This window comes from Vipera berus (assembly GCF_964194415.1).
Source record: "Vipera berus genome assembly, chromosome: 3".
NCBI lineage: Eukaryota > Metazoa > Chordata > Lepidosauria > Squamata > Viperidae > Vipera > Vipera berus.
Window position 1 is genome coordinate 93840147 of NC_138204.1, and position 15654 is coordinate 93855800.

General features: G+C 37.4%; 2 protein-coding genes across 7 annotated transcripts in view; one reads left to right on the top strand and one right to left on the bottom strand.

Annotated features, from left to right (window-relative positions):
• Positions 1-12833, top strand: part of GPSM2 (G protein signaling modulator 2) — a 34136-nt gene extending 21303 nt beyond the window's left edge. For both annotated transcript variants that reach the window (XM_081324355.1, XM_081324354.1), the window contains exons 8-15: positions 855-1010; positions 4430-4538; positions 4752-4881; positions 7342-7412; positions 8484-8657; positions 9204-9357; positions 9483-9700; positions 11813-12833. In XM_081324355.1, coding sequence (XP_081180481.1) covers positions 855-1010; positions 4430-4538; positions 4752-4881; positions 7342-7412; positions 8484-8657; positions 9204-9357; positions 9483-9700; positions 11813-11980 — 1180 coding nt within the window. In that variant the 3' untranslated portion in view covers positions 11981-12833. The remainder of the gene's footprint in view (positions 1-854; positions 1011-4429; positions 4539-4751; positions 4882-7341; positions 7413-8483; positions 8658-9203; positions 9358-9482; positions 9701-11812) is intronic.
• The window catches only part of CLCC1 (chloride channel CLIC like 1), a 30320-nt gene continuing 27476 nt past the window's right edge, over positions 12811-15654 (bottom strand). For 4 of the 5 annotated variants that reach the window (XM_081324360.1, XM_081324359.1, XM_081324356.1 and 1 more), the window contains one exon: positions 12811-15363. In XM_081324360.1, coding sequence (XP_081180486.1) covers positions 15352-15363 — 12 coding nt within the window. In that variant the 3' untranslated portion in view covers positions 12811-15351. The remainder of the gene's footprint in view (positions 15364-15654) is intronic. The other variant, XM_081324357.1, reaches the window with a different exon arrangement.

Consider the following 15654-nt stretch of genomic DNA (forward strand, 5'->3'; position numbering starts at 1 on the left):
TAAAATAATTCAAAGTCAGCATTCAAAAATAAATAAATCCAAGATGATCTGCTGTTGGCCCCTTAAATACTTACAAAAAAAGCTCAAGTTTGGGAAGAAAATTCCCCCTCCCCTTTGAAAAAGAGAGACAACCAGCTGTTTCTCCTGGCATGATTGAAGTGAATGGATCAATTCCAGTAGAGAGATGTGATTCTTCAGGTAACCCAGTACTAAGCTTATCGACGGCTTTATAAATAAAAATTAGCACTTTAAATTGTGCTTGGTAGTTGGTAGTGTCAGCCCAACAAGGTAAGAAAACAATACATATAAGTCAGGACTACTTTTATTGTAACACTTACAGTGACAGAATCTTGCAAGTCTGAATTTGCTTTCCCCTGAAAGGCCAGGCTTGGGAATATATCATCCTAGAAACGGTCTATCTAGGTGGTCACTGAAAGTCAACACCAGCTTGATGACACATAATAAGAGTATGTAATATTGTCTATAAAGCAGTACTGCAACATCCTCATGTTGGTAAATTTAAAAAACAATTTGAGAAATTGTCTGATTTTTAAGAACGCCCATAATGATTGACTAGCTTTCCTGACCTGCTGATTCCACTTATTTTTATTTATCATATTAACTGGTTGACAAACATTTTCAATATTAATGTATGCTATAATATATACCAATTTTAAAAGGGCTTGTTTAATTTTTAAAATATTTTTTCAGATTATTTAAAGAGCAATGATATATATATTGCATTGAATTTTATAATAGATCCAGTAAATCTCATTACTTTACATTACTGTATTCTGATACATTGATGGTGTTTTGAATTGTATAAGTAAATATTGTATCTGTTTGTCCTTTAGGAAGACATTACAGCTTGCAAGGCAGCTTAAAGATAGGGCTGTGGAAGCACAGGCATGTTATAGTCTTGGAAATACCTATACCTTACTTCAGGATTATGAGAAGGCCATAGATTATCATCTGAAACACTTAGCAATTGCTGAAGAACTAAATGATAGGTAAGAGTTTTAAATTCGTTGCTATATAGTAATACAGTTTTTGTTCCCTATAAGAATATTACCTTACTTATATAGACAGGATCCCCGTGCTAAATGGTATAATAGAGGATTTTACTATTAATTGCAATAATAAAGATATTCTGTCTGTTATTGGAGGAGTTTGCTCCCACGTTAGTTCTTTGGAGCACAAATCAAAGATCTGGGGTTTTCTATTGGCATTTAGCTGCAAAGTGGAAAAATTGGGAGACTAAATAGGTGTTTAAACTGGTTCAGTGTGGCTCATTTTATATTTTTACTGTGTTTCTCTGAAAATAAGACCCGATCTTATTTTCTTTTGGGCTCCGAAATAAGCACTAGGACTTATTTTTGGGGAGTGTCTTACCAGCAGGCGATGAGCGCGTCGGGGTGGGGCATGGCCTGCACATGGAGTGGAGACACAGTTGGTGATGGGCCAACCTCAGAGCGTGGTGGCAGACCAACTACGGTAAAGGTACTGTATGACAGAGTTCAGGACGGGGGTGGGGCGTGTGTGCCCTTCCCATGTCAGGCCAGCCCCAGCAGCCCCGGAAGAGCCCTAAGGTGGTGGCAGCCAGGCCGATGCCCCCTTGGTGGAGCAGGGGGCCTTTGCCCTGGGGATGCTGGGGGGCTGCCTTCCTGGCACGGCCCACCCGAGAGGTAAATGAGGCGGCAGCCTGGGGCCAAAGTGGCAGGTGGAGCGCTGGAGGGTCGGGAAGAGAGGGTGCTGAAGCGAGGGAGCATCCTGCCGTCAGTGCCCATGCCAGCTGCCCCTTCCCTGCCAGAGCCGGAATGCTGCTGCATTTACTGTAAGTGCCAGTAGATGCTGGCCTTCCCTCCAGCTGGCCTGGGCAGCTGCAGGAGAGCAATAGGCCTGTTTCAGTACCTGGCGCCCTTAGGGGGTTTGCCTGGCACCTGTTTTCTAGCTCTGTTGCATTTCTCTGCTGCTACGGAGCTGGAGAGCTTCCCCACCCTCACTTTCCCCAAGCATTTCTTTGCTTACCTGATTTCCAGCTCCTTTGCGTTTCTCTGTCATTACATTCCTCCACCGCCACGTGCAGAGAAACAAAAGTTTGTAGGACAAAAAAAAAGTTCAATCAATCAATTCCAACTTCGTGAGATCCTTTTTTTTCCATCAGAAGTTGGCATTGATTGATTGAACTTTTTTTTTTTAGTCCCACAAACTTCTTATGTTTCCCTGCACGTAGCGTCAGGAAAGCGACAGAGAAATGCAATGGGTCTGGAAATCAGGTAAGCAAAGAAATGCTTGGGGCATCTGGCTGGTGGTTGGGGGGGGCAGGGGCAGCCCCATGCTCTTCGGGCCCTGCCAGGCGCTCCATCTCTAATGCTGGCTGTGTGAGACGGGCATGGGGCTGCCCCGGATCACTTTTCATGCCTTTTGGCCGTCCCAGGTGGATTCCGCTGTTGCTTTTGCTGTTGCTGCTGCCACTGGGCTTCGCCTTGCCCCCCCAATGCTGCTTCCCAAGCCAGCTGACGCACATGAAAGTCCTGCGCAAGCCAAGCCAGCGGTGAAGGTCTGGGCCCTTAGTGTTACCTGTCAATACCGGTAGCATGCAGCTGGCGAGGCCATCCTGGGAGATTCTGCTGTTGCTTTGCTGCTGCTCCTGGGCTACACTCCATTGCTGCGTCCCAAACTACACCTTCACTGCTGGCTTAAAGGAGTCAGATGCTGCCTTACAGCTCTGAGGGGGAAGCAATGGCAGTGGCAGAGCACTCCATCCCGGGGAGAGGAATTCTGCTGTTTATGTTGACAGAGACTGGAAGTTTCATCTCCCTGAAAATGGGGCCGTTGGAAATGGAGCAAATCCCTCCATTTCCAACTGCCGCATTTTGAAGTAGACGAAGGTTTCAGTCTCCCTCTGGGCAAGAAGTGTTTGAATGCCTATGGGGTGCCCAAACACTTTTCCCCCAGACGTAGAAATGACAGAATGGAAGCTTCGTCTGCTTAAAAATGGGGCAGTTGGAAACGGAGTGAATCCGTCCGTTTCCATCTTCCCCATTTTCAAGCAGAAAAAGTTTTCAGTCTCTTGTCATTTCTCCTAAAAGTGTGTGGCATGTCCGGATTGCCTCCCTCCCTCCCCGCCTTCGTGCTGGACTTAACCTGCGCTGCTCCAAGGGGCTGGTGGGTTGTGGCTGCTGCCAGACACTGTCGGCCCCCACACACTCAGTGCCGTTTGTGCTGGCCATGCCCACTCCCCTGGCTTATTTTTGGGCTGAGCTTGTCGATCAGAAGGTCGGCAGTTTGGCGGGTCGAATCCTGAGTGCTACGTAACAGAGTGAGCGCCTGTTACTCATCCCAGCTTCTGCCAACCTAGCCGTTCGAAAGCACATAAAAATGCAAGTAGAAAAATAGGGACCACTACGGTGGGAAGGTAACAGCATTCCGTGCGCCTTTGGCGCCTAGTCATTTTTTTTATTTATTTATTTTAATTCCATTTATATCCCGCCCTTCTCCGAAGACTCAGGGCGGCTTACAAGCTTAGCAGGCCACATGACCACGGATATGTCCTCGGACAAACCTGGCTCTTCGGCTTTGAAACGGAGATGAGCACCGGCCCCTAGAGTTGGAAATGACTAGCACGCATGTGCGGGGGAACCTTTACCTTACCTTACCCCCCCCCCCCCAAAAGAAAAAAATCAAGCTCGGGCTTATTTTCCGGTTAGGTTTTATTTTGGGGGAAATACGGTACATCAATCTGAATGAGCAACTTTAGTCAAATCCACGAGTCTATTAATCGTTTGAGATGTAGATAGTCATAAAGTTAAGGACTCTGTTAAATTAAGTGTTATTCTTATATGGGCTCAACTGTGCAACTTTTTTGGCACTAATATGGAAGTGATCATTTAAAATTTCTCCATTATAAAATTTTTGGAAAGCTTTTTTCAGCAGAAAATGAAGCATTTTTGAACTAAGGAAGGTAGTAAGTTATGTAATGTTTAATTTCTAAAAATGTTCCAATAATGAATAAATATTTATTCTGTATTGATTAGCATTATCACAGAGATTAGTGTGCTTTCTAAGCTTTATAGTTGCACAGCAATTGGTTAATTGAAATATTGCTATAATTTTTAAAAACATTTTAAGGCTGATATATTGAGACAGGCAAAACAACTCAAAATCTGATTTTGATAAATGTAATTAAAGTAAGTTATGGTTAATGTGATAAAATTAATGTACCTTACATATATTTGTTTTTCTCCTGTTAAAGATTAAATAAAACAACAAATTCATAGAATAAGTATGGAGACTATGCATAAGGTCTTCAAGGGTCCTTTAATTGTACATACGGTATCTATTTGAAATTATTTGTTTAAATGTATTTAAAAGTTGTCTTTTATTTTTAACTGGAATATTTGATGTGTATTATTGAACTGTGTTCCAGAATTGGTGAAGGAAGAGCATGCTGGAGTTTAGGGAATGCATGCACAGCTTTGGGGAACCATGATCAAGCTATGCATTATGCAGAAAAGCATTTAGATATTTCAAGAGAGGTATGTGCACATATTCTTAATTCTTCGTTGTGTGCATTTTTCAAATAAAACTATATGTACTATATATAACTGGAATAAATTGAGTAAATAAAATTAAGGAGAAACAGACTGAAGTCTTGAGGGTAGGGATTGTTTCAGATTGATGAGTATGATTCGCATTGTTTTAAATAAATAAAATCATTTACAGAAAGCATGTAATACCTTTGATTGCAGGTTGGAGATAAGACTGGAGAACTAACAGCTAAACTTAATCTCTCAGATCTTCAAATGGTACTTGGTCTTAGTTTCGGCACAAGCAACTCAATGATGACTGAAAATCAGATTCCAGATTATAACTTGAATGGTAAATATGCCCAATGCATTTTAGTATTCTTTTTTATTAATCTCCAGTTCTTTATTGTGTTCTCTATGATTACCAGAATGTGACCCACACCTGCAAAGAACTACATTCAAAACATTGTAGAGCTTTTAAAGTTTAGTGAGAACCTTGCTTCCTTTGCACATCATATTAGCTGTGCCATTAACTCTTCTGCATTATTCATTGGGACATTTTATCTTCCCCACAGACATCTGGCCTTAATAGTCCTATTTTGCACATGCCTGCATTACAGGAATACACTTGCCTCCCAAATGAGAATAAACTTTTGGGGCTCAGTGAAAATCATACAGTAGATACATGTAAGCGCTGCCAGGCACTTAGGAAATAGACTCATGGCAATTGTTCTTATTTATGACCTCCTCTTATTTCATACTTTTTCTGTGTTCCCAAAATTCATCCCTTTGAGAAATCAGTCAGGTTTTCTATTATCTACAGAAGAATGTTATGGTCTCTACTGCCATTATCAGTGCTAAGGAAACCACCTATTGAGGATGCTAACAGAAGTGCAATCAATTGAAAATGAGTAGGTTGCTATACAAGTGTATAGCTAATTAACAATAAGTCTTGATTTTCCAAATCCTGCGTTATAGTTCCTTATGAACATAATTTATATGTAATTGCTTGCTTTTCATTACTCATATTTTTATTGTATATCATTTTAGAGTTTTTATTACATTTTGTAGTTATAAGAAATGCTGGTATAAAAAGAGGGTATGTGTGTGCATGTGTCTTTGTATAAAATCCTTTATTCCTGTCACTTGGTTTATCTCCACACAAGTTGCTTTCCTCTGGAATGGCCACTCTGGTTTTGATTTATTTTCTAATAACAAATACATAACTTTGTCTATTCCTACAAGTCACTTCAGTATCTCAAGTAATGTAGAAATGATTTATATAGATGTCTTAAAGGTATGTATTAGGAACTAGGTATAGTTGAAATAATATTTTGAATAAATTGTATTGTGTCTTCCAAAGGGTATTCTAAAAGTAATTGCCAAGGTGAGGTTATACAAATTTTGTTTATTAAGAGAAATAGTAATGGATGGAATATCTTGATGGTGACATAGAGGGAAGGAATGCATAATAAAAATTTCCATTTCTTTTGGGTTCTAGAAAGTGTTCCAGAATCTTGATAAAAGTAAAGTACCATTTCTGAATTAATCTCCCGAGTTAAAAGGCAATACAGTAATGAACTCTGCTGGATGTTTCTGTTAAATATAAAGAAGAGAAAATAATGCATCGATCCTATAAAACTTACCATAGATATGGAGGAAAGTATAGAAGTTCTACTAATATAGAAGTTTCCACCATAGAAATATTGTATATAGTTTCTCTTTGTTCCTATTTTAATTTGTGCAAAAATATATTTGTCCAAAGATTTTTTAATCTTCGTAGCTTTGTAGCTAATGAAGCTACAATTTCCTTGTGTAAGTTTCTTACAAAAAAGATTGAAAAATGAAATATAAGAACCACATTGTGTCATGGTTCCAACAGACATAAAGCAGAGCTCCGAGATTTTCAAATCCCTCAAAGAACAAGTTACAAAGTATCAGCATGGTCAAGAATGAAACCAAGTCTGGATACACAAGTAACAATTTCCCAATACTAAGTTAAATGTCCCACCCATAAAACTGCAAGCAACTAGGTTCCCCAGTATGATTGTTGGCGGGCTTTTTATGCAATGCCCAGTCCCTAGTCTCGGGAGCAACCGATGACCTTGTTTCCCATGGGACAAAAGATTATTTTGACTAACGAAGCACCTGAGCAATCCCCCTTCCTCTGTTCTATGTGGCAACCTAGAATGAGAAGGAAAATGGCTGCAGCCATGTTTATTTGTAGAGTTGACATTGTTTAACAATAAATACGAGCCATTTTCAGTGCTAAGGAAATGGATTGGATCGGACTGGATTCTAAGTCTAACAAATGTTTGATGAGGAACACCCAAAAGTATACAAGGCAATGTATATGTTAAAGACAGCTTGCAGCTACTAAACCTTGTGGCAAAAAACAAACAAACTGTAAGCAGAGACAAAATGTTGGAGGTAGAACAAGTTATCCCTTCCCTTCTTCAGCAATTGTTGAAGATTGCATGCCTACAGTAAGATAATTAGCTCAATATTCAGGTTAAGTGGACAGGGAGTCATCTCTTTCAGCGTTCGGGCTTTTAAATGGTTTCCTTTGCCTCCACTGAAACATTTTAAATGCCTTTTTTAATATTGTAAAGAAAAATTAAAAATTTGCCTCAAATTAATAGTTATATCAGCATGATGTTCAGTGCTTTTGCAATCAAGTTTAGAAGAGTTGCTGTTACTAGTCTCAGTGGGTTGATCATCTTCAGTAAATATTATAAGTTAACAACTCCATTAAGTTGTTCCTTCTATGTTTCTTCAAAGTAATTTAATTACTTAATTTTTGTAATTCTAGGCACTAAACAGAGGTTAGGACGTCGCCATAGTATGGAAAAATTGGAACTTATGAAACTAACACCTGAGAAGGTTGGTGTCTTTTAAGTGGAAGTGGCTTTGTAAAAAAAATATTTCATAACGTTGGGTCCAGATTCACAGATGATAATGCACTGATTTTGTAATAGTATGGATATGAAAAAGTATACATATTTCTACCATAAAAGCCTTATCCCTTATGGATTTTTTTTGTTCCGCTATTAAATTGTGCAAAAATCTTGTAAATTTGAAAATTTTAGTACAACTAACTTGGTCAGTGTCTAATCAGTAGTTCTTCCTATAATAAAGGTATATTTCTTATAGATTCATTTAAATTTCAGCAATGAGCTACCAGTCAAAATGATAATATCTGAGATCAGCAAATTAGGTACTCTGATCTAGAGTTAACCTTCTAATGGATTCCATTAGACTCTTTTTTTTCTTCTCCCTGCGACCCTTAGATTGCTGTTACTTACCTCCAAGCTTATCCAACAATAGTTTCTCTTTTCCTTCATTTTTAGTTTGGGATGGAGAACTGGCTGGACATCAGGTTGGCTTGATATTCAGACCCTTTGTCATCTGACAAATGCTCTGGGCCCTTAGTAGCATTTGTTTGTAGCATCTCTGGGAAGAGGTTAAAGAGATGAAGGAGTCATCCCTCACCCAATCCTTGACATTTCATACCCCCCTCCCTCTGTGAATTCTACTGTTCAGATCCCAAAGGCATGTTAAAAGAGCAAGAAGGGAGAGAGGAGACCTGCAGAAAACCTTTAGCTTTCCAAGTTTCACAAGCCAAACATTTTAAGGATTATATTAACTATATAAAGAACTGGGACAAACAAGGCCATTGTATCTGTGTACAATCTGTGTACATTGATGTGACTCCAAGCTTGATTGCCAGTCTCAGTTTAGCGCCTTGGAAGCATAGGATTTACTTCAAAGGGTTTTTGTCTGCAATTATGGTCAAATTTGACTTGGTTAAAGCACTAGTTTTACAAATATGAATAAATTAGCCATGTTTTAATAGAGGTGGAAAAATTAAATTAACTTGCATTTTTGCATTTCATATACTGAAAAACTGTTTTCTGGATAGTGTTTTAGTATACGTTGTTACCTGTTTCCTAGGTTCAGGATTGGAACAGTGAAATTCTAGCTAAACAGAAACCATTGGTTCCCAAACCTTCAGCAAAACTGCACTTTGTAAATCGATTAAAAGGGAAAAAATACAAAAACATTACTTCTTCTAAAGTTCTTCAGGATGCTAGTAACTCTATTGACCATCGATTAAATTCACAGAAGGTATTTGTGGAGAAATAAACATTTTAAAACTTCAATATTTTATTTGATATAATATAAAAACATTTTAGAAATATGCCGATTTTTATTGCTTTGCCTAATTTTTGAAAATGAAAACTCATGTATACTTATTTGTTTACTAGGTTTACATTCCATTCCAATTGTAAATGATTCAGAGCATATAATTAATGTTTAGATTTATCTCAGACTAATTGTAAGACTACAAGTTAGAAATCAATGAAATAATATTTATATATGAATAAACATTTAGAAGTGAAGTGAACATAGTAGAGTTTTGTTGATGCACATGAATAAATGATAAAGTTGTACCTACAAGTGAGAAATTAAGTTGAAATGCTCTTTTATGTTGAAATAGCATTATACCAAACTTTATAGCCCCAATATTTTTAGTGTTTCTTCACTGGACCTTTTCACTTCTTTCCCATAATAATACTTAATCTGATTTATGTAGGTTGAATTAAAATTCTCTGATGTTTCATAAATGGTTGGTATTATTTGTATTTACTTTTCTATTTCATTATTTTTAAGAAAAGCAGCTTAGAAGTCCCTGGAGATGAAGGATTTTTTGACTTGTTGAGCCGATTTCAGAGCAACCGTATGGATGATCAGCGATATTGTTTCCAGGATAGGAACAGACTGACAGTGGCTGCTTCTGCCACACCATCCAGAATTATGCAAAAATGTAATTAATTATAAAGCCTATATAACATTGCCACCACTTTAAATGAAATTAGATACCGCTTTAACCAGTATACTGTTGTACCTCCTGCTGCTTTCTACATATGCTGTTTTTTTATTTTTTTGCAGCTTTTTCTGCTTCAATGCTCTCTCCACATACAGATGAATTTTTAGATATGCTTGCTAGTTCTCAGAGTAGACGTTTAGATGATCAGCGAGCCAGTGCCAGCAATTTACCTGGACTTCGTCTTAATCAACATAATAGTCAGTCAGTCCTTGGTCACCTAATGGCCAGCAAGAACAGCGAACCAGATGATGACTTCTTTGATATATTAATAAAATGCCAGGTGAGTTTTTGGTTGATTGGATATTCTGTGTGGCATGCATTCTTAAAAAGACATTCTTAAAACAAGTACTGGTGGTTGTTTAATAGAACCTCCTGGTGGTATCTTGTCAGTTGAATCATTCAGTAAATTCGGGAGTATTAAAAAAAGACATAGGACAATTTTGTTTAAAATCTTTTTAATGCTAATTAAGTAGTTTTATCGCATAATGTTAAGTTCAACCCTTTGACAGTGGATCAAAAATAGAAGAGTATATTGGATTTTCCAGTTCCTGCTTTTATTAAAACCAACTTCCCAGCCTAGATCTTATCTTCTTAAATCGTAATGGGGCTCTAAATAGTATTCCTGCCTTGTAATACATTAATAAACACAACAGAAATCTGTGCCTCTTCTAGAGTGTTAAAATAATTGCTGAAAGATCTTAGATAGTTCTTACCCTTTGTATTACTCTGTTAAGCATTTTAAATGGTAATATGCCAACATATTTGACAGGCATGTTAAAAATAACAGGACTGTGCTGTTGAAGAAATGCATCAGATGCACAATTGCAGCATTATTGTGACTTATTAGTTACATGATTGTAATGGATTGCAGATAAGAACTGCATTCGTACTGCTGCATTTTGATTTACAGCACAGCCATAAACGTAGTGCAGCAAAATGAATGTGTATCATAGTGAGCGATGAAATTGAATTTCTGTTGTAAACTTTAAAACTATTTCTGCATATTAAGTATATATCCAGGGAGGGGTATTTGTGCAAAAACAATGATGGTAAAAATATTCATTCATAGTGAACCATATAGAAACCTGAAAAAAGTCAGGGTGATTTAATGAGGTATATATATATGCTATATGCCTCCATGCAAGGTCCAAAGCAGTTCTTCAAAATTATGTTTTAAGTGATGATTGTTTCTACTAAACAATGTTGTTTTTCTAGTGAACTGTTTTTAAAAGTGAATTTTAAATCTAAATTAAGCACAGCTCAGTCTTTTGACAGATTGAGTAGTCATTATTGTGTATTTTTTTTTATCTTCCTGCAGATATCCTGTTCTTTTATTAGCACAAAAGCCTTGTTGTTGTTGTTGTTAGTTGCGAAGTCGTGTCCGACCCATCGCGACCCTATGGACAATGTTCCTCCAGGCCTTCCTGTCCTCTACCATCTTCTGGAGTCCATTTAAGCTCACGCCTACTGCTTCAGTGACTCCATCCAGCCACCTCATTCTCTGTCGTCCCCTTCTATAGCACAAAAGCCTATATTTATCAAAAAAAAAACCCAGACATATTTCAGCACACAAATGAGTTTAAAATTGTGCTCACTATGGATGCATGCAAAATCCCCATTTGTGTGCTCGGTTGCAAAGATTTATGTAGTTTTAACATAAAATTTTAAAAAGTCTTGTTTTCAGAATTATTTTCTATTTCCCTAATGTTTAGGGTTTCCTCAGCCTTTGATACTTTCTTCTTTTGTATTAATGTATTTTGCCCGGATAAAGGATAGGCACTTATAAAGCATTTTATATTTGTATAGAGGATATTCCAAAATTTTAACAGATTACCACTGTATACTGTTAAGTTAGATTGTTTTATTTTTTAATGAAAACTCGGTTGGATACTGTGTTTCCAAGTATTTCAGATGTAGCTTCACTCCCCTCAAGCATCAAGTACCACTCCATTTGTTTTCCTGGGTGCTCAGTTTGGGAGGAAACTTATTAGTTGAAGTGCTATGAGGAATACTGTATATTAATGTATCTTGGAGGATCCCATTCATATTTAAAAATAAGTACTGTTGGTGGGCCATTCTCCCAGGAGTGTAGGAGTGCAATCTTTTGCCCATAAGTTACTATCCAACAAGGAAACTTAAGGTTGAAGGGTTTGATCCCTTTGCTGGCGGCTGATGTGTATGTAGGGATGCAGGCAGCATTTCAATACCAGCCTCTTTGCTCTCCTGTATCGACTTCTGGGTCGTCTTCTACATTAGTCTGTTGGAATAACTGTTCAGAATGGTTCTGGGAGACACTCGGGTTCGAAATGGATGCCAGTAGGCTTCCCTTGGAAAAATGGACTAGCTGAAACTAAAATAAAACAATGGTTTTAATGTGGTCTTTTTTTTTTAGGGTTCTCGATTAGATGACCAGAGATGTGAACCACCACCAAACATTCCAAAAGGGCCAACTGTTCCTGATGAAGATTTCTTCAGCCTTATTTTGAGATCGCAGGAGAAAAGAATGGATGAACAGAGAGTCTTTCCACCATCTAATCTGAAGAGGCCAAGTTCTACCTAATGGATTTAAAACTCATATGAAAGAACAAAGGATGATTATGTAAAGCTGCAGCAGATATTTTACATACAATGCCTTCAGGGGAAACATATATATATATATTGAAAATATTCAGTATATGTACATAGAATACGGTACAGTCATTACTACCACTGCTTAAAATCAGATTTTGAATACTGGTTGTTGAAAGTCAGCTGTATAGTGTTTTATTTCCATACTGTCTCCCTTTCTGCTCATTTCCCTTCTTGTAGATGTACTGTTTTCCTTTATTAATGCATCTATGTTTAAGGTACTTTTGTCAGAAATTTAGGACAATTTTTTCTGCTAAAATATGTAAACTGGAAATAAATTCATTTTTTTCCTAATTTTTACATATTGCAGAAGGTTTTAAAATGAACAGTATTATGGTGGTTTTTTAAAAAACTTTTAATACTGCTGTGTTTTTTTTTATTTTTTTATCTATAAAAGAGTATTAAGCCGATGCAAGGAAAAGAAACCGGTTCAGTTTAAGCCATGAACAAAGCACTTAAAGGCTTCAGTAACCTCTCACTGAGCTCTTTTTTAAAATAAATTTTATTAAGAATTTTGATTAAAATAACATAAACTTGAAGAAAGAGAAAATAAGAAGTTACTTCTAATATTAATCAGAACAAGTATAAGCAAATTTAATAACATTTTACCCTCTGTAAGGTTACAGATATCTCCTCATCGCATATCTCATTCCTTATCCAAAAGCAAATCCATAAAACTTTAACTTTTCAGTCCTGGTGTCAGGAAACAGACCATGAAGTGTACCAGAACTTTGCAACAAAAAAGTCTCATTTTAAACTTGATCAAATAAACCAACTTTTTATTCCTTTATTTCTAATAGTCCTTAATTCAATCAAATACAGTTAATCCTCAACTTATAACTGGCCATTTGAAGTTACAAGTGAATCTCTCCCAAAAGATACTTTTGGCCGGGTTCTGAAGGTACGCCCGCTAGTGCCCTTGGTTGTTCACCTTATGATTGCAGTAGAGATGCTGTAGCGCTCCAGCTCACCTACCCCATAAAAGTATGAGCAATCAATAATGGGGGTAGGTGGAGAGAAGTGTGTGGGACCCGGGGGGGGGGGGGAGAAGCAGACCCAAGACCTGTGTGGACCCCAAGGGGCATGAAGCAAAGCATGGGGTGCCTTGGGGCAGGTCTTGAGGCCCAGGGTGGGGCCTGTGCTAGGCTTCCCAGGTTCTCCCCTGGGGCCCGAGAAACCTGTGCTCCATTTAATGACCCATGTGGTCATTTACCAGCCACGTTGGGAAGAGCAGGTATGGGGATTTGTGAGACAACCATGTGGGTGCTTTAATGGTTGCCATGACTTTCAACTTTAATAGGCAGGCTCTGTTATGGTTGTCACTTGAGGACTACCTGTATTACTGTAGTAGCTGATTTCAATTCTTATCCCACTGTGCAGATTTATTCAAGGCTTTAACAACTGTCTTTTGTAGATCCAATAAGAAACATTTTCCAGGTCATTGTCTCAGTTTATTGTTTGTATTTTCTTTTTTAAGTTTTAAATCTTCATCCAGTTTCTTTTGTATATCCAGTAAAACATCCTTTTCCAAAACATTCTTTTGGCCTGTCATTTGTAGCTCAACTTTTTTTTTGTACTTTAAATTTGTTCCACATTTGCTCTTTCATTAATTAACATCTTTTGGACATAGTGTTATCTATAGAAGCAGATATCATTATTGGCAGGGTTGCTATTGTATTTACTAATTTCTGACTCAGCTCTTCAAAGATCTTTAATGTTTCTGTATAATGTTTTGTGTCATTTTGTAAGATACAGAATTAATCAACATCAAAAACAGGTGTGGGGTTTTCCCCCTTTTTAGAATCTTTAGTCCACTCTGGTATCCAGTTTCAAAAAACAGAATTGAAAAATCTTTATGACTTAACGATAACCAGGATTGCCAGAATAAGTTTGTTTCTCCCCCCCCCAAGAAGCTGCTTATTTTTTAATACTTAAAAGTTTTAAAACCTTAAAAGTTCAGATGTATTTGGCTTCTTAAATGGTTTATAACTTTCTAAGATATGTATTGAGATTCTCAATCATCCAGGTCATTCATGGTTGTCCCAAGGGTGCTTTTGTTCAAAACGTAACTGGATTTCCTTGATTATTTTCTTTGAAAATGTTACGCTTCTCATCAGCTTCCCCTCCAGTTAGAACTGAAGAAGCTTCTTGTATGAGAAGCAAAACATTTTCAAAGAAAAAAAGTCTGGTTGGCTTTTTTTGGTGCGGGGAAGTATTTGTGGGACAACTGTTAGATTAAAATCTTATTTAGCATTTTGCTCGTTATTTCAAATTAAATGCTTAAGCTTAAAATTAATTTTTCTTTTGTTCGGATTTGAACTGAATGAACTGCCCAATTACTTTTCAAACTTGTCATCGTTAAGCTCTCTACCTCTTTAAGATGGGTAATAGAGAATTTCTCAAAGGGATTAAGAAGTGAGGCATGTGAACTTAGTATCCTTTAAAAGGGTCCACTGTAATTGCAAGAAAGATGACTGACTCCATTGCTGAATGATCCTTTTGTCTTCTAAAGTTAAAACCTGGAAAAAAAGTGGTGTCCTCCAATCACCTCATGAAGAGTGGCTGTCTGGAGCACCTGTGAGCAATTTCTTCTCTATCTGGAGAGACTCCAAGGAATCGGTCTACTACTCACCAATTCTTTCATCTTTGTATGGCTGTTGGCTATTTTCACAGAGACTTCCTTTAGTTCGCCTTTCCTTCCCTGGAAGTCTTATTGAACGCTTCATTTATAGCCTCCAAGTGCTCCTTACGTCTTGGTGTTGCTAACCTCTTCATTTCTATAGAGTGCCAGACAGTGCTCCAGATTTCAAGTATTTACATTCATTAAATTCTATACTGTGGACTAGTAGGACATTCACAATAATACATGCAAACCATTTTTGATTCTGTTTTAATATTAATATGAAATTAATAGTCCCAACAATTTCCCAAAGCCTAAGTTAAGCTTGATTAAGCTAATTTATGGCCCAATTTCATTTTTATGATTGCTCTTGGATTGTAACTAAAATGAACTGTTCCTTGGGCTATTTATGAACACAGCAAAAATTACACTAACGTCCCATATACAGTAAATCTTTGTTTCACTGTGAAGTCACATTTCTTGCATGTTTTATATACTTAAATACATAATTCTATAAGATGCTTTCAAAACACCTTGAAGCTGTCAGGAGAAAAATATCCTGATTAATCAATGTACACTGGGGTTACCAAGTTAATAATTTTCTCATTTCAGAATGGTGAATTCTTTTTCATTAATTTTTTTAAGGTAAAGTAGAGGGAGGTCTGTCAGGAAGCAGTGTTCTTCTAATACTGTTCCTGTAAGGAGAAGATTTCAATTATTTAAAAGCCGCCTGCCAAATGTCTTCACAAGTCACAACCTCTGTTGCACTGAAACATTCAATTAATCCATATGAATCTGTTGCCCTCAACAGTCCGGAGAAGGGGGAAAGGCTATACTAAAACTTTGTACAGATTTTTTTAGCCCTCTATTTTTAAATCTTATCACAGAAGAGGGTTACTATAGCTACCAATCTGATCTTTAACAATTTCTCTTTCCTGCTTAAAAGGTAAAGGTAAAGGTTCCCCCGCACATATGTGCTAGTCGTT